General features: G+C 42.8%; 2 protein-coding genes across 7 annotated transcripts in view; both read left to right on the top strand.

Annotated features, from left to right (window-relative positions):
* Window positions 1-25,949, top strand: part of Pcgf5 (polycomb group ring finger 5) — a 117,720-nt gene that overhangs the window by 56,335 nt on the left and 35,436 nt on the right. For 2 of the 6 annotated variants that reach the window (XM_052186747.1, XM_052186749.1), the window contains exons 1-2: window positions 17,124-17,298; window positions 19,283-19,561. In XM_052186747.1, coding sequence (XP_052042707.1) covers window positions 19,450-19,561 — 112 coding nt within the window. In that variant the 5' untranslated portion in view covers window positions 17,124-17,298; window positions 19,283-19,449. Of the gene's footprint in view, window positions 1-17,123; window positions 17,299-17,490; window positions 17,696-19,282; window positions 19,562-25,949 lie in introns of those variants that run through there. The other 4 variants (XM_052186739.1, XM_052186740.1, XM_052186736.1 and 1 more) reach the window with 3 other exon arrangements.
* On the top strand, window positions 11,984-13,854 carry LOC127687941 (protein Red-like). Its single transcript, XM_052186733.1, has one exon. It carries the CDS (start codon window positions 12,067-12,069, stop codon window positions 13,618-13,620), a length of 1,554 nt encoding a protein of 517 aa, XP_052042693.1. The 5' UTR covers window positions 11,984-12,066; the 3' UTR covers window positions 13,621-13,854.

The following is a 25,949-nucleotide window of genomic DNA, read 5'->3' as shown; positions in this document are numbered from 1 at the left end:
ATTATCTTTTGTAGGGTTGGATTTGTGGAAAGATATTGTGTAAATTTGGTTTTGTCATGGAATATTTTGTTTCTTCATCTATGGTATTTGAGAGTTTTGCTGGGTATAGTAGCCTGGGCTGGCATTTGTGTTCTCTTAAGGTTTGTATGAGTTCTGCCCAGGATCTTCTAGCTTACATAGTCTCTGGTGAGAAGTCTGGTATAATTCTGATAGGCCTGCTTTTATATGTTACTTGACCTTTTCCCCTTACTGCTTTTAATATTCTTTGTTTAGAGCATTTGGTGTTTTGATTATTATTTGACGGGAAGAATTTCTTTTCTGGTCCAGTCTATTTGGAGTTCTATAGGCCTCTTGTATGTTCGTGGGCATCTCTTTTTTTCTTCTTCTTTTTGATTTTTTTTTTTTTTTTGATTTGGTTTTTTTTCAAGACAGAGTTTCTCTGTATAGCCCTGGCTATCCTGGAACTCACTCTGTAGACCAGGCTGGCCTCGACCTCAGAAATCCGCCTGCCTCTGCTTCCCAGAGTACTGGGATTATAGGCGTGTGCCACCACTACCTGGTTAGGGCATTTCTTTCTTTAGTTTAAGGAAGTTTTCTTCTATACTTTTGTTGAAGATATTTACTGGCCCTTTAAGTTGGGAATCTTCGCTCTCTTCTATACCTATAATCCTTAGGTTTGGTCTTCTCATTGTGTCCTGTATTTCCTGGACGTTTTGGATTAGGAGCTTTTTGTTTTTTGTGTTTTCTTTGACTGTTGTGTCAATGCACCAGGGATTCTCTTTTCTATCATTTGTATTCTGTTGGTGAAGTCATCTACGACTTCTGATCTCTTTCCTGGATTTTCTAGCTCCAGGGTTGTCTCCCTTAGTAATTTCTTTATTGTTCTATTTCCATTTTTAGATCCTGGATGGTTTTGTTCATTTCCTTCATCTGTTTGATTGTGTTTTCATGTAATTCTTTAAGGGATTTTTGTTTCCTCTTTAAGGGCTTCTAGCTGTTTACCTGTGTTCTCCTGTATTTCTTTAAGGGAGTTATTTATGTCCTTCTTAAAGTCCTCTATCATCATTATGAGAAGTGATTTTAGATCTGAATATTGCTTTTCCAGTGTGATGATGTATCCAGGACTTGCTATGGTGGAAGAATTGGGTTCTGGTGATGCTAAGTAATCTTGGTTTCTATGATGCTAAGTATCTTGGTTGTTATGTTCTTTTGCTTGCCTCCCACCATCTGGTTATCTCTAGTGCTACCTGCCCTCTGATATATCTGTCCTTCCTGTGATCCTGGGTTTATTCAAGCTTCTGAAAGTCAAGCTGCCTCTGCGACCCTGAGATCCTGGTGTCACCAAGCTCCTGGAATCCTGTGATCCTGGAAGCGCCTGGGAGTGGAGTTTCCTCTGGGTGTTGTGGGACTGGCTGCTGAATTTGTGTCCAAGGTCTGATCAGGGTACCGGCCCAGACAGACTGGAAGGAACCCATGCCACTGGTCGGGTGGAGTTCCTGTGTGCCTGCTGGTCCCAGTAAATTCCGGTGTTGGGTCAGATGTTGTGTCCTCCTCACTTCTGACCCTATGATCCTGGGCCTGTTAGAGTGCCTGGAAGTAGAGGTTCCATCTGGATGTTGGGAAACTGGCTGCAGAGTTTGTGCCCAAGGTCTGCTCAGGGTACAGGCCCAGACCGGAAAGGGAGAAATGTTCTTTATTCGGTTTTCCTCTGTGGCTTGCTCAGCTTGCCTTTTCATTGTACCCATTCTACCTGCCCAAGAGTGGTCCACCCCAGGGAACTTGGCCCTTCCACATCAACCATTAATCAAGAAAATGCATCACAGACATGACTACAGGCCAGACTGATGAAGACAGTTCCTCAGTTGATGGTTCCTCTTCCCAGATATTTCTGGGTTGTATTAAGTTTAAAACAACAACAAATAGCCCAGCAGTGAGGAGGGCTGACAAGTGCCATTATAGTTTAGGGCCCAGGCATCCCTCATTGTATTCGTCAGGGTTCTCTAGAGCCACAGGACTTATGGGTAGTCTCTACGTAGTTAGGGAATTTGTTGATGACTTACAGTCTGTAGTCCAACTCCCCAACAATGGTAAGCAGCACTTGTGGATGGAAGTGCAAGGATCTAGCAGTTACTCGGTCCCACAAGGCAAGCAGGCGAAGAAGAGGGAGAAAGAATCTTCCTTCTTCTAATGTCCTTATGTAGGTCTCCAGCAGAGGGTGTGGCCCAGATTAAAAGTGTGAGATTAAAAGGCCACCACGCCTTTAATCTCAGATGACCTTGAACTCAGATCTTTGGAAGAGCCGTTGGTGCTCTTAACTGCTGAGCCATCTCTCCAGCCCTCCATATTAGGATCATAGGCGAGCCTTCCAATGCTGGATTGTAGTTCATTCCGGATATAGTCAAGTTGACAACCGGGAATACCCACTACACTCATCATCTTCTCTGGCAATATCTCATGACTGGGAACCATGTTCAATAGCTCACTGCTTCAAGGAGCATAGCCATACAGGAGGACTGTCTTCAGTCCCTCATTTGTAATTTTCATTTGGGCTCTAAGATGCCACACTTCTTTATGGCGTCCCATTTACATGCCCCACACCCCTAAGTAGAGATCTTACCCTCCCCCACATCTCTTTCTCAGCAGATCCACTATTGGCAAATAATGAAGCTACTGACTTTCACCTGTTGATTTTCTATTCTACTAATACACCCGATGCATTTACCAGTTCTAAGAGCGTGCTAATAGAGTCTTTTAAACATAGGATCTGGTCATCCATCTTATTTTGAATCCCTTATATTATATTCTCTTATTCTAGCTAAGATCGCAAGCAAGATTGGATAACAGTGGGTAGAAGCTCTTGTCTCATTCTAGATTTTAGAGGAAATGCTATCAATTTTTCTATTTAGTGTATTGTTGGTTATAGGCTTATCATATATGGTGTGATGGCTATTCTTGGTTTTCACCTTTACTATTTCTGGAATTAATAAACCCAAAAATGGAGGGGCAAAGGATTTTTGCTTAATTTGAAGTGAGAAGAACCACTTCTAATCCAGATCTTTTGAGTCGGGGAAAGCCCCCCTGTAATCTGGGCCATACCTTCTTCTGGAAGCCAACCAGCTGGGACATCCAGCCTCGTGTACTAAGTAACTACTGGATTCTTGGACCTTCTGTTCATAGTCAGCCATTGTTGGATTAGCTGTAAGCCATTCTAACAAACTCCCTTTCTATATGGATTTAGAGAGATTCCTTCTACGTGTGCCGTTACACTGGAGAGCTGACCAATATGTGTGATTTTTATTATGTTGGGATACGTTTCTTCTAATCTCAGTTTTTTCAGTCTTTATTATGAACTGATACTCAACTTTGACTAAGGCCATTTGCATCAATTGGAATGATCGTGTGTGTGTGTGTGTGTGTGTGTGTGTGTGATTACTGTCCCTAAATCTGTGTATGTGCTGTTTCATTGCAACTGTTGGACAGTCCTTTCATCCCAGAAATAACCCACCTTCGTTGTGATACATGATATTCTTAATATATTCTTGAGTTTGGTTTGTTAGAATTATATTGAGATTATTTTCTCGGTATCAATATCAGATATCCGCTTGTATGTTTCTCTTTTGCTATTGTGTGCTTATCCAGTTTTGGAATTAGGGTAATATTAGCCTAATGGAATGAATTTTGTTGGCATAAATGCCTTCCTTTCTCTTTTAAGTGACTTTGAGGAACCTCTGTGGAAGATTGTCCTCAGTAATTATACCTTCTTTATTCAATTTTGGTCATTCATATATGGCAGGAATTTATCTGTTTCTAGGAAATTTCTAAAATCCCCAGGGTTTCTTTGGGTTTTTTTTCCCTCCCAAGACAGGGTTTCTCTGTGTATCCCTGGCTGTCCTGGAACTCACTCTGTAGACCAGGCTGGCCTCAAACCCAGAAATCCACCTGTCTCTGCCTCCCAAGTGCTGGGATTAAAGGCATTCACCACCACCGCCCAGCATTATCAGGGTTTCTGAAGTACAAATTGTGAAAATATTGTCTCAAGATGCTCTGGGTTTTGTGGGAGTTTGTTACAGTATCCTCTTTTTCATCTTTGATGTAATGGGGTTCAGTCTCTTTAGATAGTTTAGTTAAAGGTCTGTCATTCTTGTTTGTGTTTTACAAAGCATTAATTCTTTGATTCTGGGTATTATTCTTCTCAGTTTCTGCCCTAATCTGGATTATTCCATGCTGTCTGCTGCTTTGGGGGTTGTTTTGTAATTTTTATGACCTTGGGGCATATCATATTATTTCCATTGGGATCATTGTGACTTTAATGAAAGCACATAAGTATAAACTTTCTTCACAGAACTTTCTTAGTGTTTATCAAAGATTCTAGTGAGCTCCATATTCACTTTCATCTGGTAAGGATTCCTCAGCTCTTCCTCTTAGCTTTGTTTTGTAATCTCTCATGCTGTTGATATCTAGTTTTATTCCACTATAATCTTAGAAGATTCAAGAAATGAGTTTTTAATTGTTAAGACCTGATTTTTGGTCTAGAGTATGGTTTATATCAGGAAAGCTTCTATGGCCTACTGAGAAGCAAGTATATCCTTTATCATGGATCTAACGATATAACTTGATCTATCGTTTGATCTAATGCATAGTGTGATTCTGATCTTTCTTTGTTAATTTTTAGCTTTGATAACTAAAGATGGGAGTAAGTTACTGAAAATCAATCACTGCTTTTGTATCAGTGCCTATTTTATACCTTTTATATATATTGATTTTTTTTTAAATTACAAGTTTCAAAGTTTGGTGCAAATATAATTGTTATAATCTCCTTCATGATTTTTCATTTATTAATGTGTAGTGAAAATATTTATATCTTCTGTTCAATTTTTGTTTAAAGTCTACTTTATCAAGTATCAGAATAGCCACATCAGCTTAGCTTTTGGGGGTGGACCTTCTGTTCACCTGATAGAGTGAGTGGCTTTATCCTTAGACTCAGTGCATGAATGTCTTCACTAGTTATGTCTGTTTCTTAGAGACAATAGAACGTTGGATCTAGTTTTTGCTTGTTTTGCTGATTGGTTTTGGTTTTGCAAGACAGGATTTCTTTGTGTAGCCCTGGTTCTACTAGAACTAGGTTTGTAGACCAGGCTGGACTAGAACTCATAGAGATCCCCTTGCCTCTACCTAAAAGGATTGACAGCCACTGCCCAGTGGATCTAGGTTTTTTTGTTTTTGTTTTTGTTTTTTTTTTTTTTTTGTCTTTTTGCTTTTTGATACAATCTTTCTATTCTATTGTGCAGCTCTGCCTGTCCTGGAACTCTTGTGTAGACAGGCCTAGAAACCACAGGGATCTGCTTGCCTCTGCCTCCCTGGTGCTGGGATTAGAGGTTTGCATCTCCACATCCAGCTCTAGTTATTTAAAAATAATCAGCCTGTCTGCCCTTCTTCATTATCAATATGAGGGTATTAATGATTAAATTTTCATTGGAAGATGTTTACTAATTCTTGAGTTTATTCTCTTTGGTAGTGGTGGTGGTTGTTGGTTACTATTACTTCCTTCTTCTATATTAATAGCAGGGATTTTTCTGCCTTTTGTATTGGGCATGATAGATTCCTTGTAGGACCCTGCTTATCTATTTCTCGTGAAAATTTATCATTTCCTGTGTTCTTTTCTTTGGTTATAGTATTCCTTTAAATATCTTGTTGATCATGTACTTCCTTAGTTTGTGTTTATCTTGGAATAGTATTCGTCAATTTTAAAAGAAAGCTTTGGTGGATATAACAGACTTGTTTGGCAGGTATTTATTTTCATAACTTGAAGTGTGTTGCTCCATTTATTTCTGGTCTTTAGGGTTTCTTTAGGGTAAGGTGCACTGTCACTCTGATGTGTTTGCTTTTATAAATAAGTAGGGTTTTTGGTTTTGTCGTTGTCTGGTGTGTGTGTGTGTGTGTTTGAGACAAGGTCTCACTATAAAGCATGGCTAGCCTGGCTCTCACTGTTTGACCAAGGTGATCTTGAATTCAAAGAGATTAGCCTGCCTTTGTCTTTCCTGGGTTCTAGGATTAAAGGCATGTGCCAGGTGTGGGCCTGGCTGCCCTTGGCATCTTGAGTGTAATATGTCACAACAGGGTTCTTTTTGCTCTCATCTCTTTGGGGTTCTAAATGCCTCTTCTGCTTGGGCATTCATTTCTTTCTTTAGATTTTAGAAAGTTTCTGCTGTACTTTTGTCAAATAGATTTTTCAAGTCTTTAGGGTTTGTTGCAGCTCGGTGCTGTACGTTTTTAAGTCTGGCCTTTTGATTGTATTTCAGAGTTCTTATACAGTGCTGTCATGCTCATTCATTATTGACCTTTCTTTCTTTCTTTCTTTCTTTCTTTCTTTCTTTCTTTCTTTTTTTTTTTTTTTTTTTTTTTTTTGGTTTTTGGTTTTTGGTATTTTTCGAGACAGGGTTTCTCTGTGTAGCCCTGGCTGTCCTGGAACTCACTTTGTAGACCAGGCTAGCCTAGAACTCAGTAATCCACCTGCCTCTGCCTCCCAAGTGCTGGAATTAAAGGCGTGCACCATCACTGCCCGGCTCATTATTGACCTTATTAATGCTAAGGTGTAGCGTATTCATTGCTGATATTCTTCCTTCTGTTTTGTTGATTAGGGGATGTTTTCTGCCATTTTCTAATTTGAGTCATTGAGTTTTTATTTCTAGCGGTTCCTATTTGTTTCACAACCTCCATTCCCTCTGCATTTGTCCTCCCCGTTGATGACTTCCTCGTGTATCCTGCCATCTTTCCCATCCACTTTATTGATGTCTTCATCTGGGTTGTTGCCTTCCCACTCCATGCCCTAGACTGAGTTCATCCCATTCATTTGTTCCTGTTCTTTTCCACATCACCAATCATTTCTACAGTGTAGTGGCTCTTCCTGGTTGTCAACTGGACTACATCTGGAATGAATTACAATACAGAATTGGAAGGTTCACCTGTGATCCTAATCTGGAGGCTGGGAGATACAAATTTTTGACCCGGGTCTTGGCATGGAGATCCTGAGGCCTAGTGGCCATGTTAAGCTTAGGCCCAGGCTAGGTAACACACACCTTTAATCCATGGGGACTATGGCAAGGAGATCTCTGAGTCATGTGGGACAGCAAATCACAGACACAAGGCGTAGTGGCACACACCTTTAATCTGGGCCACACCTTCTGCTGGAGGCCTATATAAAGACGAGGGAAGAAGGAAGATTCATTCTTTCGCCTGCTTGCCTTGTGGGATGGAGCAACTGCTGACCGTTGTTGTGGAGTTGGACTACAAACTGTAAGTCATCTACAAATGCCCTAACTTTATAGAGACTACTAAATTCTGTGACTCTAGAGAACCCTGCCTAATACATATAGGAAGCCAAGAATTCTTTACACAGCCCTCTTATTTCAGTATGGGGTTGGGTTTAGAGGTTGAGGTATGCTCTTCTGGAGAAGTCTCATGGCCTTGCTTGCCACGTTGCTGAGCTGTGGTTTTTCATTTGTTGGTTTGGATCACTTTTCTGGCTTATTTGTAGGGTCTTCACTCAAAGCCAATACTCACATGCACTTAATCTCCCATCCCATTCAGAACAGAGAAAACAAACTGCTTTGGCAGCAGCACTACCAAACTATACAAGACAGAAATTTGCTTGGTGGTGCCTGGAGAGGCCTTGGAAAGTAAAATGCCTGCCTCACAACAAGCGCGGGAACCTGAGGGCAGATCCCCGGTCAGTGCTCACAGGTCCTGGTAATTCAGGTGCTGTTGAGGATGGAGGAATAGAGACAGACTCTGTCTGGTGAGTTCCTGAGCAGCCAGTCTAGTCAATAGATAAGCACCAGGCTCTGTGAGAGAGCCCGTCGCTAAAGATAAGGTACTCAGGTTTGACCTCTGGCCTCTAAACACATGCCCACACCTGCATATGCACATGTAAGCACACAAACATGCACACAGAAATAAATATACTTAGAATTCTTTCCCAATAATCATAAAAGCAGGAAGTGGTAGAACTACTGATACTGTGAAGTTAAATAGTTATTTGGAGGGGCCTGGAGAGATTGGTCAGTGGTTAGGAGCACTGACTACTCTTCCAAAGGTCCCAATTTTGATTCCCCTCACACATGGCAGCTTACAACTGTCTGTAACTTCTCTTCCAGGGAATCTAATGCTCTCTTCTGACCCCCATAGGCACCAGGTACACAGACATACATGTAGGCAAAACACCCATATTCATAATAAAATAAAAATCTTTAAAGCAAGCATGAAAATAGTCAATTATTTTAAATATTAATTTCATGTTTCTCTTAAGGAGTTTCCTTACTTCAAACTTAAGTGTTCTCAAGAGTCAAGACTCACAAAATCTAGTAGCTTTTTTAATTTTTTTATATTTTTTTCTTTTTTGGTTTTTTGAGACAGGGTTTCTCTGTATAGCCCTGACTGTCCTGGAACTCACTCTGTAGACCAGGTTGGCTTCGAATTCAGAAATCTACCTGCCTCTGCCTCCCAAGCGCTGGGATTAAAGGCGTGTGCCACCACTGCCCAACGTAGCTTTTTTTTATAACCGTCCAAGTATACCACTCATTTTCTGGTATCAGTAAGCTGTTCATCTTGATATTTCTGTGCTATGTAATTTAAAAATGTGATCATTGATGGTGGATAGTTGTAACACTGGTACTTGGGAGTCCAAGGCCAGATGGTTTTCAAGCCAGCCTTGACTGTGTAGTGAGCTTATTCTCAGCATGGCCAACATAGTTAAACCTTGTCTCCAAAAGAGAGAACAGGGGAAAAAAATGTTTTTGTAATGCTTGAGAAAGTACATCTATTTTTTAAGGTGTTGTCTGTCAAACCATACTATGCATGTATAAATATGTATGAAGCAATTGCAGTAACTATTTGACTATCTGCAGTGCAAATTAGTTCCATACTAAGAAGTATTTGACTGATAAGAACTAATCCAAAAGGATATCTGGAATTGACTACAGTGGAAGGTTATTTTACAGAAAAATCAGTTTGGTTTATAGCCATTAATATGAAGAGACTCGGGTAGCACTTTGTTTCTTCTTACTTTAGTTAAGAGGACCCCTGGACCCATGTCTTCCTTTTTCTTCTCCAGATGTAGGCCACATGAAACTGCAGCCTTTAGCCTTCTGGCCAGCAGCTCCAAACAACACTTGCTTTTCTTTTTTCTTTTTTTTTTTCTTTTTGTCTTTGGTTTTTCAGACAGGGTTTCTCTGTGTAGCCCCGGCTGTCCTAGAACTCACTCTGTAGACTAGACTGGCCTCAGAAATCCGCCTGCCTCTGCCTCCCAAGTGCTGGGATTAAAGGCGTGCGCCACCACCGCCCGGCTACACTTGCTTTTAAACTGACAGTATTAAACAATCTGATGGCAGAGCTTCTTATAACTGACCAAAGATAGAGGTAATAAATGAGCTTTCCTTCGTGTTGGTGATTCTGTGCAGCATGCCTTGAGATTGCACGTTGTGTAGCCACCCCCCAAAAGCTAGGCGCCAGGAGTGCTATGTCTGTCTACAGCTGAAGTCTGGTTGAGAGTCACAGGCTCCAGGGCAGACCTCCTCCCGCCAGCTAATCGGGCAGATCTCATCCCCAGCTGCTGCGTCCTTACTCTCAGGTGCCCTTCCTGGTTGCAGCTGCTGTTTTTCAAAAGGGAAGAGTTTGGGAACTATCTCAACCTTTGCCTCTGGGGTCTCTTCTCAGCCTGGATCCGGCTGCTGCAGCCAGCTGCCCCAGGCTATAGCTACCACAAAAGGCACACCAGCTTGAGTAGATAGCATATGGTTCTCTCTTAGAAGGCTAGACAAAATAGAGGACTGTTCCTTTAAACATCACTAGGGCTTCTGGGTATTTTGAAATGAGAGATGAGAGTTCAAGATCCCTAATAGGACAGAAAGTTTCTGGTTGACGTTTGTTGTCACTTTCTTGAAAGGGATGGCATCTACCTTAGCAGGCAAGGCTGCCTATGTTTAGATCATGATACAGTTACTCCTGGGTTTACGTTCCAGGCCAAAAAAGCCCAGTGATGCCTCAGTTTTCTCATCAATTAAATGGCCCTGATAGGAGGAAGGAAGTGCATATCACATAGGAACCTTGTGAAATATGTGGTATCACGCCACCAGTCCCACTGACTACATACATGTTCAACAAACATGCTACGAATTAACTTAAAAGTTCCCACATCTGTACTGCTCCTCTCTATGGAGACACCACAATGAAGCATTTATTTAGTTAAAGTCCCTTGCACAAACAAATGCTTGGAGACAGATTTCTTCATACACGTTGCTTCCTTTTAGTACATGCTGGGAGGAGAAACTAGCTGGTGAGCTCACCTGCAAGATGTCTGCCTCCCATCCTCCAGGAATTTAAAGCTAAGGTTACTATTTATGGGGCAAATGAGTAATATAAGTCTTGGCTTAAATTGGTTATCACCCTGTGAAATTAAGAAATGGATAGACACATACATGTAGTTTCACAAAGTGGCATGAATCCATTCAGCAAACATTTAATAAGAATCTGTTGCATTTTGGGCTCCACTGTAGGGATCATCAGGGGTGGCATATGTATACATGCATTTCTAGATCTGTAGAAAGCCCTGCCCGTGTGGAGCTTATGCTCTGGTCACTGTCCATGTAGCCAAATTGTTTTTCCTCCTACGGCACTGCAGACCTCTTCAGCTCCTTGGGTCCTTTCTCTAGCTCCTCCGTTGGGGACCCTGTGCTCAGTTCAATGGCTGGCCAAGAGTGTCCCCCCCCTCTGTATTTGTCATGCCCTGTCAGAGCCTCCCAGGTGACAGCTATATCAGGCTCGTGTCAGCAAGCTTTGTTGGCATCCACAACAGTGTCTGGGTTTGGTGACTGTATCTGGGATGGATCCCTAGGAGGGGCACACAGAAGGAAATACAAAGTGTGGAGTAGAGACCAAGGGAAAGACCATCCTCCTTTGGACTTAGGAGTCTGCTAATCCTGCCAGATATGGGCTAGATAGTTCAAGTGAAGGCTTATTAACTCCCCATATGGACAATCTGTATTTTATTGGGAGAAAGAAAGGAAAAAAACTAACGTTCCTCCTTCGGGATAGAGGGAAGTAAGTAAATTCTTAGTGTTGACCTAGTTATTAAAACTTTTATAGACACTAGTTTCCTGGTGGAATCTTTAAGATTCTCTGTCTTTGTTTTAAAGCTTGAGTGCGCTGCAGAGCTGGAGGAAGGAGCACCTCTTGACTATTGTCTCCTTTCATGAGACATTCAGTAAGCAAGGTGTTGTCGTGTATATGTGTGGTCTGCGGTTATAGAGAAGGCTTGGAGCTCTGAGGTGTCTAGAAGATACCATTTGAAGTCAGTGGATACCTAGAAAGTACAAAAAGATTGTTCCGGTTTAACAGGAATAGGTAAAATTTGCAGGATTAGATTAGGGTGTCAGATTGTAAGACCCACCATTTAGCTAGCCAGAGGTCAAGGAGGTCCCGTTAAAGTTTGGATCCTGGAAGTCACGAGGACTCTGAAAGTGACAAGGATCTGAGGTGGCCTTACATCAACTATTTTAGCATTCTCTTAAGAACAAATGGCTCTTTTAAAACAAGGGGGCAAGATGTGACATACTGTAGCTAGGAGTCCTATGGCTCTGCTGGGTAGGGACAGGGAGATAGCTCTGTGAGCAGAACCCATTTAGTCTATTGAGTATGAAGAGTTGATAGTAGCCTGAGCATGCTCTGGCAAACTCTTCAACAGTTCTGGATTGTGGAAACAGTGGGGGGGGGGGGGTGAGGAGGGGGGAGAAGGAGAGGGTAGAGGGGCGGTGCCTTCACTCAGTTCTCTGTCCCATCTTCCCCACTCCTGCCACTCTTCCATCACTAATTATTTTAGGCAGTCGTTGACTTTGAGCTATGGTTGTAACATAAAGGCACTTGGGCCCAATAGAATATTTACATTAAATTTTAATAATTTTTTACAATCTAGGTAGGAAGACATTTACATTACAGAAGACAGGTTATTTTTTAAAGACACCCCGTTAAAAGACAATACTGGACATTGTTGGAGTTGAAAAACTGGAAGCCAAAATGCCAGAGGGAGACAGTGAGCCCTTCTCTAACCCTTTGGCTCCATATGGTCACGATGTGGATGATCCTCATTCCTTCTACCACTCCAAACTTACCAATGAAGACTTCAGGAAACTTCTTATAACCCCAAGAGCAACACCTACTTTTGCGCCACCTTCTGAGCCACGTCACCATGAGATGCCAACAGAGTACAGTGAGGATGAAGACCCAGCTGCACAAAGGAGGAAAAAGAAAAGCTATTATGCCAAGCTTCTCCAGCAAGGCACTGAGCGCGAGAGAGAACTCGCAGAGAAATACCGGGACCGTGCCAAGGAACGGAGAGACGGCACGAACAAAGATTATGAGGAAACTAAGCTGTTACGTACCACAGCCAACTACAGGGCTGTGGGCCCCACTGCTGAGGCACACAAATCAGCAGCTGAGAAGAGAAGACAACTGATTCAGGAGTCTAAATTCTTGGGTGGTGATATGGAACACACCCATCTGGTGAAAGGTTTGGATTTTGTGTTGCTTCAAAAGGTGCGTGCTGAGATCGCCAGCAAAGAGAAGGAAAAGAAACTTCTGGAAAAGCTCCATACGGAAACCAAGGAAGATGAGGATCCTGAGAACAACACTGAATTTAAAACACGCCTTGGCCGAAATGTGTATCAAGTGCTTTTCAAGAGAAAACCATGTAAGCGAAATGAGCTGTTCTTACCGGGACGTATGGCCTATGTAATAGATCTGCATGATGAGAACGGGGACACAGACATCCCCACCACTGTCATACGCAGCAAGGCTGACTGCCCCACTGTGGAGGCCCAGACCACACTGACTACAAATGACATTGTTATTCGTAAGCTCACCCAGATTTTATCATACATGAGGCAGGGGACCCAAAACAAGAAGCTAAAGAAGTATAAAAGAAAACTGGAAGAAAAGAAACCTCCTGAGGTTGACATGAAAATTTTTGAAGACACTGGGGATTATGTCCCTTCCACAACCAAGACACCTCGGGACAAGGAACGTGAAAGATACCGGAAATGGGAACGTGATCGGGAATGGGACAGAGACAGGGAGCAAAACTGGGGACAGAAACAAGAGGAGAAAAAGAAAAGGCACAGCTACTTTTTGAAGCTACAAGTGGATGATGAGCCCATGGATGTTGACAGAGGACCTGGATCTGCAAAAGAGTTGATCAAGTCCATCAATGAAAGATTTGCTGAGTCTGCTGCTTGGGAAGGCACTGAATCACTGCAGAAGCCAGAAGATAAGAAGCAGCTGGGTGATTTCTTCGGCACATCCAACAGTTACGCAGAATGCTATCCAGCCACGATGGACGACATGGATGGAGATAGTGATGAAGACGTAGATTATAGCAAAATGGACCAGGGTAACAAGAAGGGTCCCTTACGCCGCTGGGACTTTGATACTCAGGAGGAGTATAGTGAGTATATGAACAGCAGGGAGGCTTTGCCCAAAGCAGCGTTCCAATATGGTATCAAGATGTCTGAAGGACGGAAAACCAGACGATTCAAAGAAGCCAATGATAAGGCAGAGCGACAGTGGGAGTAAAGTGCTGTCGCCGAAAAGAGGAAGAAGATGGAAGTAGATGGGTTTGAAGTGAGAAGACCAAAGTACTGATCTCCAGTTCCAGCCGTCAGCGCAGGGACCTTCTTAGTTGCTGGTTTCTACCCTTCCTCAGAAGGTTGCAAACTGGTTTTGTGAACGTTTATAAATGTTTATTGTATTAACTCTTCATAGATCTGTGTCCCCAATGCTAAGATTAATGGCAATGCAACAGCATGTCCAGCATGTTCCTTTCAAAGTAGTTAAACCTGCAAAACAACAAAAAGACAATACTGAGGTACATTAATTTACAGTAATGAACAAGGCATTGTTTAATTCTTGGGACTGTATCACCCTATTTTTCATGTAAACGATTAAAATCTGTTGATAATAACTTACTAATTAGTGAGTGGTGGAAATGACTGCTGTTTCTAGCTCTCCTCCTCCTCCTCCTTCTCCATTTCTTTTGGGGGGGGGGACAGTTTTTGTTTTTGTTTTTTTTTTTTTGTTTTTTTTTGGTTTTATGGATTTGGGTCCCCCCCCCCCAGACAGGGTTTCTCTGTGTAGCCCTGGCTGTCCTGGAGCTCACTCTGTAGACCAGGCTGGCCTCAGAATTCTGCCTGCCTCTGCCTCCCAGAGTGCTGGGATTACAGGCGTGTGCCACCACCGCCCCGCTGGGGGTGGGGTGGGGCGGCAGTTCTTAAGTTATTCTGTTTACTATATATCCCATAACTTCATGTACTTGAGAATTTCTAAAAGGAATAAATAAAACTGAACTGATGCTTTCGTTTTGGCCTTGGCTCAACCCAAATCAGCTGTGACTTCTGGATTTGTACTTTTTGGGGTGTTGGTAGTCTTGTGTCTGAAAAATGAAGTCAAAATGTCTCAGTATTCTATACTTAAAATACACATTCACCAAGAATACATTGATCTTGCCTTTGTTTTTGTTATTATTTTTAATCAAGACTAATGTTTATATTTTAAATTACATTTCTATGAGTTCTATTGTTTTATTTCCTCAAAGCACTGGGAATTTATAGCCATGTACCTGCTAGGCAAGCAAACCACTTGCTCTTAAAAAGAAAATGGGGTGTAAGACTGGATGATTTCTAAAGGAGAAAAAAATCAGAACCTGGCGAATTAGAATAGAGCCCATATCTTCTCATTAGAACCATATATTTGAATGCTTAGATGTCAATTTCATCAGAGGTGGACTTTCAGGCTTCGAAAGCACACGCCAGATCTAGTCTCTTGGCCTGACTGAGATCAGGAAGCAGCTCTTAGCTACTTCTCCAGCCTGCTACTTCACACCTGCCTGCCACCAAGTCCCCTCCCAGGATGGTAATGAGCTAGTCCCTGAGGCTGTTAGCAAGCCCCCAGTTAAAGGATTTTTTCTCTAGAAGAGTCACCATGGTCCCGGTTTCTCTTCACAGCAATAAAATGATGACTAAAGACATTGTTTGACTACAGATGTGTGTAAGGACACAAAACACAGGTGTCCTCACAAAGGACAGGACCCAATCCCATCTCTCAGCCCCACCGTCACACTCCTGCATCTCCGTTCCCACAGCCACCACCAGGGACTGCCTACAACATGAGAATTAGCACCCCTCCGTCCTCTGCTGGTATATGTCCTCCTTGAGTCCAAATCAAGATCATTTATGGAAATATTGGGCAGCTTATTTACTGATCACCAATTGCATTCCTCTCAGAGTTCTTTGACTGTTATTCCTGGGAAAGACATTTAAAACAATTTCAGACACAAACTAGAACACTATTTGGCTATTTTGTGTGTGCTACAATATATATAGCAAGATCTTTCATTTCATATTTTAGTAGAATTTAGTGCGCAGTTCCATTGCCTATTTTAAATATACTAGAAATAGGTTGGCTTTTCACAGTTGGATCTGTTCAGTATGAAAGACATGAAGCCTGTAAGTCACTTGACCTGACTTGTTTTCTTTTGCTTACTATAATTTCTGTGTCTTGTAGAAGTCATCCCATCCTGAATCACAGTTTCAAAAAGGTGTTCTTAAGAAGATTATAATCACTTAAAGCCCTATCAGAAGGTATATTCTTCCTGCGGTGATATTCAGATGAGTTTGTTTTGCCTGCATCTAATTTACCTGTTTGGTTATAAAAATGGATAGTTTTAAAATCATCCCTTTTTGCTCCATGCATTCACAGTTAGAGGTATATCTCTGGACACCTGGGTGCCTGGTTTGTTGTTTTGTTCTTGAAGTCACCTCCACAATCTGTCCCTAGCCAGAGGTCCTGCCTGTCGGGAGGAGATAAAGCAAATGCTCTGCATTCTCTCTGAATTCTTTAGCCACCTTTGCTCTGGCTCTTACAAAAGAGATGCTGGAATTGCAGCCCTTATTTTCCTTCTGGTGTGCAAGACTGAAGGTTACTTTGCAACTTGCCCTTTGGAGAATTCTCCTTTGCTGTTTGGTCAGTAAGTGGTGGCTACCTTGATTTGCCTAGGATCCTAGGAATCCTAGATTATAGTCTTCTAAGATTTGAAGCTCTGGGTCTAAGTTATGCTTAGTAGGAATTTGTGAGTTTGGGTAAAGCAGTACAGGATACCTTTCAAGGAATCCTTTTCTGTCAATTAATGATGTCTTGGAAGTCTCAAAGTCCACTAGAAAGAGCACTGGGGGTTTTTGTTTGTTTTGAACCTTGCAAAGAGCAATAAAAATTTTTACCACTTACGGTCCTCACTCCCTACAGAAAATTTCAGTTTACCTGTATTTGTCAGTGATTCTGATTGCTAGACCCACCAAACTGCAACAAGTTCAATAATGGTTTCTAGATAAGGTTCATAGCAAGATGTGTCTTCATGTCCACGACAGCTCTGTGGGTCCAGTATGGAGAACAACGCCCCCTATGAAACAGTTCGTCGACGTTTTAAATTATATTTATTTACACCAATGTTTGTGGGTGCTCTTATGCCACCTTGACCCTGTGGAGGTCAGAGGACAACTTGCAGGAGTCTGTTCTGTCCATTCTCTCCTTCCATTGAATACTGAGAATTGATCAAGTTCTCAGGCGTGGCTTCAAGTTCCTTTACCGTCTGAGCCATCTCACTGCCCCAAAGAGAAAATTTAGTGAGGTGACTCAGTTCTCAACGCTGACCACAGCTTTTGAACCGGCCAGGAAAAACATACTGGTCATTGTTAGACTGAAAACAACCCTGAGAGGGATGGCGAGGATAAGAACAGAGATAAAATTTGGCCACAGCTACGTGTCACACAGGAGCAACAAGGGTCGGGGGGGGGGGGGGGGGGCAGGGCACTCAGGGTGTCCCAGGCGCCTAGGAGGAGCACGAGCGGGCGGGCGTGGGCTGGGGGCGTGACCGGTGAGGGGGCGTGGTTCACGAGGAAAGGGCGTGTAGGTGGGCGTGGCAGGCGAGAGAGGCGTGGCCTGCGGGCAGGCGGGCGGCTCTGGCGGTTGGAGGTGGGTGGAGCTGCCCTTGGAGGCGGCACCGGCCTGGCCCCGAGGCCCGCCGCGCCCTATCGCGCCAGAGCCGAGTGGCCCTGCGGAGCCCGCGCGCTCCCGCCTGCTGGGGGAGGGCGGACAGGGCGCGGGGGACCAGACAGGCCGCGGCGGGCGCTGTTTCTCTTTCGCTTTCCCGGGCTCGGAGGCGGGCGCGCCGGCGGGCTGAGGAGCGGCGGCGGCCGCTGGGTAGGTACCGCGCGGGGGCGGCCCCACCGCGCGCCAAGTTTGCGCCGGCGGCCGCGGCGCCCCAGACACCTGCCGCGCCGGGCGCTGGAGCCGGAGCCGCTCGGGGGCGGGGCGGGCGCGCGGGGCTTCGGGGCTGCGCTCGGTGGCGGCGCGGCCGGCCCGCGGAGACTCGTCCGGACCCGCGGTCCCCGCGCAAGTGGCCCCGGCTCCTGAGCCGAGCACCTGCCGGGTGGCGAAGGGCTCGAACCTCTGGGACCCGCGAAGCCTGACGCGGAAAAGTTGCCTCCGGCCGGCCGCGCGACACCGCAAGCGCTCGCTTCCTTTCCGCGTCGGGGTGACAGGGCTCTGGGCTTGGGATCCGGACTGCGTTTCCCACTGGTTTGCCTCGAGCGCTCGAGTAAGTCCTGGGAGTAAGGAAAAGTGGAGAGAGGAGCGGAGACCCAGGCGACGATAGTAATGCTTTGCTGAAGGTCACGAAGGCCAGAACCCCGACATGGCAATTAATTAAATTACACTTTCTGTCATATTCTTGACACTATGTCCCTAAGGGATAGACGCACAGAGCTTATCCCCTGAACGTTCACTGTGGGTGTGTGCTGATGGAATGATGCCTTCTAGACTTTTCCAGTTATTTTATACTTGCCTATGAGTTAACAGCCAAGATAGTGGAAAAGTTTCTGCCTAATAAGTGAGATTTAGTTTAGGATGAACTTACTGAAGTCAGCATCGTCATTGTTTTCTAAGGTCATCCTTACTTGTAGGGAATTTGCAAAATTTTTAAATAACCTAGCAAGCTAACTCTTCCTAAAGTTGTAAGAAGAATTTCTTCAGTTTTCACTGCTCATCATCTCATGTAATCATTCACCTTTTTTTTAATCTTACAAATAAAGCAAGGCAATAAACAGCTACTTGAGACTTTCTACCAACTGTGGCTGGCATCTGTTAAAACTTTCTGACTAGTAAAGGAGGAGGAGAATGAAGGTTGGCAGAGTGCTTGCTTGCCTAGCGTGCACTGTGACTGAGTTGGATCCCTGTCACAGCGCAGACAGGGAGTGGTGGGTCACACCTGTATTGCCAGCTAGCTAAAGAAGGAGGCTGGAGGATCAAAAATTGAAGGTCATCCCATCTGAATTAGGAGTTCTATGCCAGCCTCGGAAAACAAGAATGAATGAATGAATGAATGAATGTTAAATCAAAATGAAAAGAACGTGTAATTGGGGAGAAGTAAGCATTAACAAATAGGGATTACAGTGGGGACAGCTTTGGAGGAGTCTCAGAGACAAGCTAGATGCAGTTGTCAAGTGGAAAGGCCTGTTGGACAGAAGATAGCAGCCTGCAGAGTCCATGGTGGGAGAGGAGGGCACCTGAAGTGTTGAGGGAAAGGTACAGTCAGTTTGGAATGGGAACCAATTAGGAATGTGGTTTACATCTCATGGGACAGGCTAAAAAACTTACATACTTTTTCTGTTTGCATAGAGGAAGCACTGACTTTTCTTTTTCTATTTGAGAAGTACTAAATGTAATGGATAGAATAAACCTGATAGCAGGCTATAAGATGCCCTGCCTGGAGGGCGTCCGTCTGAGGAGAGGACATGCACATCAAGTTGATTTGACTGTTAACTGGATGGAGAATACAGAATGGAAATACTCTGATAGGGGGTTAATGGCTTCAGTTGTGAGCCTGTCCCATGCTTGTCTTACAGAGACTCCTGCTAGAAAGTCAAGCAGATAGTAAAAGTCCCATACTGCTGAGGAATAGTATTAACTGGATTGAGCATCTTTGGGTCCATGAGTGCAGTGATAATTGAAGCTTCAGAACCGGGTGAACTTGTTAATCTCAATTAAGTTATAACACATTTACAGGTTAGTTCTACAATAAAAGTTGTGTCCTGCTGGTCAAATTTCGACCCTGATAATGTACTGTTAATGATATTAAATGCAGTATATGAAATGTGATGCCCACTCTCTGTGATGTTGGGAACAGGTATGAAAAAGCAGGACAGCCAAAGGAGTGATGCTCAGTGACCTGCCCTCTGGCTGGATGCTTGTGCCTCGGGACACCGGCAAGAACACTGCGCCAGCTCCTGGGACCCGCACTTTATCCCCTTAGTGCTCCTCTGTGCTTGAACTGCTACAGCCAGCTGACCACGAATGGCTACCCAAAGGAAACACTTGGTGAAAGATTTCAACCCTTACATCACCTGCTACATCTGTAAAGGCTATCTGATCAAGCCCACCACAGTGACGGAATGCCTACACACATGTACGTATTTCTGTGCCATGTGCTTTCTATGTGAAACCAGAATTTACCTCTGCGTCTGTTCCTTTACAACTGTTATGCACTGTTCAGGTCTAGATTTTTAAGTTGTAGAAAGTAGTCTCAATTACTTTCAAGTTAATTTTCAGAATATTTGTCACTGGGATTTTAATAGCATGACATTTTCCTATCAGTTGAATCCTAATACACGTTGACTTTTAAAGCCAGATTGTAAAGTGTTCTAAAAAGGGTTTTAATTAGTTATGAATATACAAAATGTGAAGTAGTTCAGATTTTAATATTTTCAAAAATGATCCTAAAGGAGTTGGATTGTGCCTATAATTGATCTGTTTACCAATCACCATTATCAGCATGTCCCAGGATCTGGTTGGACACGTTGTCCACAGACCTACTTCCTGAGGGGCTCCCTGCTCAGCATCTGCCTTTTGAGGGTTGGCTTGGTAATTCTAAAGCATGCTCTAGTGAAGTTGGAGAATGTTGTAATAGTGCCATAGCTGAGGAATTTCTAGATTTCATTGTCTCCTGCTGTACAGACAGAAAGTTGTTTTTGTAGCCACTTGTATGAGTATACACACGTTTTGTGCTTTCTGTTACTATCATTCTATTTTCTTATTCAGTGAAACTCAATCCCAGTAGCCTCAGTTTAATGCCTATCATATCTTCTAAACTAGATGCTGTATGTTCTGAGGTCGTTTTAGCTTTTCAGTAATCTTGAAGCAGTTTGCAGTGGCTACAGGGGAAAAAGTAGCCGGATTATCCTGATATTATATGTGTGAAAAGTAAGTTTCACTAACTGTCTCACAGCTGTTGACTGGTGGACCTGATTTCACATTCAGAGCTGTTCAGTTTCTCATGCGACAGCAATGCCTTTTCTCATAGCTTCCTTTGAGCTCTACTCCTCCCCCAGTGGATAGACTTCATACCCACAAATGAATGAGCCAGATAAAATCACAGTTTTAAACACAGAATTTTACTGAAAGCTGTTTGAACATCCTGAGACCTGACGGTGTTTGTGGTCAGGTCTGGTTACATATACTGTGGAAAAGCTATCTAGTGGTATTGATGGATACTCCCCAGGGATGTTAACTGGCTCCTGCTGTTCAATTAACAGTTAACTATGAAATGTCTTCTATGGTTAATTTGTCCTTGCCTTGTATTTAACTTGAACAATTAATAATTAACTATCATTAAAAACATGAATTGATTGTCAAGTATAGTGCTAAATACAGATGATACAAGACTTCTCAAAATAATAACAATTCTCTGATCCCTTAGGATTTAGAAGGGAAGGGAAACTTAAATTCAATATTTATTGGTGATGAATGGCATGAAAAGGAACAAAGTGTAAACAGAGACAGGGTTACTTTATATGATGTAATGTCAGCCTCTCTGTGCCATTTATACAGAAACCTTAAGTGATCAAGCCCTGAAGGAATAGGGAAGAACCTTCTAGACAGAGAGAATAGCAAGACCAGATACTTTGACTGGAATATGCTTGGCAGGATCTAAGAACACTGGACCAGTTAGAAGGCTGTCCTACCCATAGGTATGTGTGTGCACAGGCACACACAGACACACACACACACACACACAGGTGCTACCTATAAGACTTAGGCTTCAAAAGTAGTGTGGTTTGGGATGGAAGTAGTGAAGTCTGATCGGACTGTGGATGTTTTGGGGAAAAGCCGTTAAGACGCACACGCTGGAGTGGACAATCAAGCATTGTCTCTTGTTTCTGATTGTACCTGCACATACCTGAGTATGGTCCACAGTCTGCTTTGTTTCACTGATACTAATATTTGTGTGTTTTTCTATCTGGATCTCCAGCAGAAATGACCAATTATGAGAGATAAAAGCACAAATCTCCTAATTTCTCTCTATTATAAGTTTTATGTCCTAAAAGATATTTTGAAATAAACTCTAAATTATTATCTCTTATTTTGAAGAAAACCAAACTATTCTAGAAATATTCATTACTGATTATAAGCAAATATTATTTTTATGTTATTTTTCCATAAATTTCCTGAAATTTCCAAGAAATATTATTTACCTACTTGCAATAGGACTGTGTGCTCCAAAGCCTCCCACTCTGCACAGTGTCCAGTTGTGGATCTTTGTTAGTTCCCATCTACTACAAGAAGCTTTTCTGGTGATGGCTGGTTGAGGCACTGATCTATTAGTAGGACAGTGCTATCTGGAGTTGGTTTACTGCTGTGCTCCTTTACAGGACAGGAGCATCCCTCTAGGCTCTGCTCTCTATATTCAGTGAGATCTGTGAATATTATCCTAAGCAGTGGGGCCTCACTGTAGTTTGTGGAGGGCAGCTCATAGCCTTAGCAGTAGCCTGTTGAAATAGTAGTTGAAAGCTTAAAGAGGTAAGTAACAAACTATACAAATCATTCTGGTATAAACAGTCCTTTGGCAATACCTGGCCCCTTTCCTGAGAGTTGAAGTGATAGAATTTTGATGAAAATAAAATGGTAACCCCAAACGTGGACTTTCTCATCCACGGAGAACCCTGAATGGTAAGTGGTAGAGTCAGGTATTCAGCTTGGTGCCTGAGATCTGAGGATTCTATGGCACAAAGATGAGGATTGACTCTTGGATTTTTGGATTTCTGTGTCCTGTAATTTTTTATTGAGCCTTTAGGGGAGATAATACTATTTGCAAAGCATTCCCTTGTTTGTTTTGATAACATAAATAGTACCATAAAGCAGCATCACTAGACTTTCATGGGATGTTTTGATGTATGGTCATATTTGGGGTCTGTTTTTCTGCTAGAGTTCTTCACATTTAATAGTGTAGGATAATAGTTTTACAGTGATTTGGAATGGAGATAAAATTGAGAAAAGCAGCCAAGTGGTAAAGGCAGGAACTGAGAAAGAGTAAGTGACATTATGATACCTTGTAGTTTTAGATGTTGATTTAACTTTATATGAGGAATTTATATGAAGTTATATTTGACTAAAATACCTGCACAAAAACTACCGTGGAATGAATGAGCACCCGTTCCTGCTGTGGGGATTTAGATTTCTGTCTCATTGGTCAGTCAAGTAAAAAAAAAAAAGTAGTGAGCATTAGACATGGAATCTAGCTAGTCAAGTTGGTGAAGAGTAAGAGGGTAAAAAAAAAAAAAAAGATAAAATAAGTGCAGTGAAGAAAATGGACATGAGAGGCTCGCAGGGGTGGTCAGGATACTTGAGCAGAGTGGAATTAGAGAATTTCTGAGAGTCTGAAGCCTTAGGCCTTTCCAGTGTGGGCCAGATACCCTTGGCCTAGATAGAGGTGTTTTGCCATGAACAAAGTTCATCTCTCAAATTACTATATATTTTACCTCCACTTCATTTTTTTAAAATGTTTTCAGTTGAAATAGAATGCCATCGTTTCCCCTTTCCTCCTTACAGCCCCTGCCAGGTACTCTCCCTCCAAACCCTTCCATGTCCCCTCTGCTCATAACTCTTTTTTATTATTATTGTTACCCGCATATGCACACATACATATATGCAAATAAATAAATATAAAGCTGAATCTGCTTTTGTTATTTGTGTAAATGTGGTTTCAGGGATGACCACTCTGCATTGGACAACCAATTAGGAGGCTCGTTCATCTCTGGGGGAGGCTAACTTTCCCAGCAGCCATTCCTAGCTATAGTTCTTTGTCCAGTGGTGGGAACCCACTGAAATACTCCTCCTTCCGCTTTGATATATCCGATGATACTCTCATTTTTCTAGTCATTTCTAGGAGAGACCGTTTCACAGTAGACGCCTGGTGCTCTAGCTTTTCAGTCTAGCCCACTTCCCTAGTGTTCCCAAGCCACACATACAGGACTTGGGATAGCCATATCCACTGCTCTGTGCATTCTGTCTGTCTGTAGCTTTCCGTGATGGTTTTCATTTGCTGTAAAGTCAGGCTGTTTGTGAGGGCTGGTAGCCACAGTTAACTGTGGATCTAAGGATAAGATTTGGAATGTAGTAAGGAATTACACTGATCTAGTAAAATGGCTATAGTTGATTCTGTTTCTGTGACCATGAGCTCACTATTCCCAGCCCGCCATTGTGTGGGCCTTTGGTCCAGTTAGACAGCTGTTGGTTGATTCTCTTTACTCTCAACAAAACTGTGACAAAGTCCCAGCCCATTTAGGTCCACCCTCTCCTACTCCCCCACTCCTCCTGCTACTTTCTCAGATTTCCTTCTCACTAGACCCACGGTAGCACATTCTTAACCAGTATCAGGGTGGCTGTAGGGAAAGACATAATGTGTTTGTCACTGTCACTTTTCATCCTGACAGCCCCCACCCACCCCTGAAAAAGACTCAAAGGTGTGCTGCTGACTCCAGGATAAATTAAAGCTGCTTACCTGCGGCTTGGTTGCCCTGCTTCTCCTTCTGTCTCACACATGGGGAGATGCGTGGTATAGGCACTTTCTCTCCTTGGTGTGAACTTCTCGTGCTCCTTCTGTCAGCAGTCATTGATCCTTTGATATCCACTCCCTCTAAGTTCTGTCTAATGCATGCCCCTCCTACACAGACGTAGGTTAAGCATTACCTTGATATCTGGTGTGTGAGGAAAGTGCAAATGCACAGCTCATTGATTACCATGTTTTTCCTTTCAGCAGTTCAAGTGCAGCGCTGACTAACTTGAAAGACATGCACAGTGTTGGTTAGGTGTTATGAATTAGTTTTTAAAAATCTATCTCCTATAATTACCATCTGTGAGTATCTAAGAAAGAGATGGACTCTAGAGTAGGGACTGGTTTTGGCGGTGGAGACCAGAGGCTGTCCTTTGTCTCGTAACAGGTCCTCAGGAGTGTGAGGGAGTTGTCTAGGGTGTGGCATACACCTATGATTGTATATGTTATAGATTTAACAGGCTTTTTGCTTAAGTCAGGGACAAAAGGGCTTCATTCCCAAAGTTCAGCTGTGATAAATGCAGTGCCGTGCATTGGTTCCTAATCCTTTTTAAATTGAGACTCGTAAGAATATTCTAGTTCTTCCTTCAGAAGAAACTGTGTTCATAGACACGAAATTCTGTAGTGTGGGATTTTTCTTTCTATTCTTTGAGAAATTATGGCAATAATAATCCCTTGGAACAAGACATACAAAGAAGACAGGTTCACTGATAAATATAATTGATGTTATGATGAAGAACTTGGTGATTTTGTCTCACAACAGTGACTTAATGTTTCTGTCACCAAGCCTAAGTTGGATTTCACACGGGGAGGGAGGCAGAGAGAGAATGTAGCGTGGCTGTAATCACAATGGCAGATTTTAATTCATTGGTTTTTGTTTTAAGGAGTTATTTTTTAATTATACATATGTGTTTGTGGGTTTATGCACATGAGTGTAGGTAACCACAGAGATCCCACGAGCTGGAGTTGCAGATGGTTGTGAGCTGCCCAGTGTGGGAGGCAGAACCAAAAGGTCCCCTGTAACTGTGTAAGAGCAGTGCAAACTCTTGGCTGAGCTATCTCTCCAGCTCTTATTTACTGTTTTTGAACAAATATCATAACTGTATGACTACTTAGTTACGGAGCAGGGGCTGATATTTAATGCTACAGTCTTAGGCCCCATACTCTTGCTATTCAAAGTGCAGTTTCCAGGCAAGCAGCATCCATGAGCAACAGTGTCACCTGGGAACTCATTAGTAGTGCAAATTCTTGGGCTTCACTGCAGACCTGCAGGATCAACCTCTAGGGATAAGGGTAAAATTCTGTATTAACAAGCCCTCTAGGTGATTCTGTGTTATACTAGAGTCTGACAAGTACCACTCTAGACCAGACCTTTGTCATCTTAGCATCCCTTAAATTAGACAGCTTACAGTTTAGTCATACTGTGATTAAAATAAATGTTAATAAAAGATTGGAGTTGTAGCTATTGTTTATTGAATGTCGTGGAGCGTTTGAGCTTTTTTTTCATTCATTGTCTTATTGAATTTAACTAAGACCCCTTGTAGCTGGACAGTATTATTTGATCACTCAACAAATGTTTATTGGCACTTACATGTGCCAGGGATTATTCTTACCACAGGAAACAGAAATAGACAGGACAGCCCATGACCTTCTAGAACTTATACTCTGATAGGTAGACCAACAACAGGCAAGAAAAGAATGAAGTTTCAGGTTCTGTATGTAACAAATGTTGTGGGGGGAAAGGAAGCAGTAAAAAAAAAAAAGAAAAAAAGAAAAAAAGCCTTTCTTGGTAGTTACTATTCAGCAGATTCCAAAGGTTAGGAAGACACAGGCTACAGAAAGGCTTGAGGGAAGTGTTTTTCAGATTCTTGTTCCAAGTTTTTCTCGCAGATGGAGAACTGAGAAATACTAAAAATCACCCTCTAAGTAGTGCCAGAGCAGGGTCGTCAGTTCTGCTGTCCAGCTC

The sequence above is a fragment of the Apodemus sylvaticus genome, chromosome 1 (genome assembly GCF_947179515.1).
Source record: "Apodemus sylvaticus chromosome 1, mApoSyl1.1, whole genome shotgun sequence".
In the NCBI taxonomy this organism is placed as follows: domain Eukaryota; kingdom Metazoa; phylum Chordata; class Mammalia; order Rodentia; family Muridae; genus Apodemus; species Apodemus sylvaticus.
This window is presented reverse-complemented; position numbering and strand designations above follow the sequence as displayed.

Excerpts from the sequence above, each read along its gene's own strand:
- LOC127687941 (XM_052186733.1), top strand. The coding sequence starts at position 12,067 with ATGCCAGAGGGAGACAGTGAGCCCTTCTCTAACCCTTTGGCTCCATAT.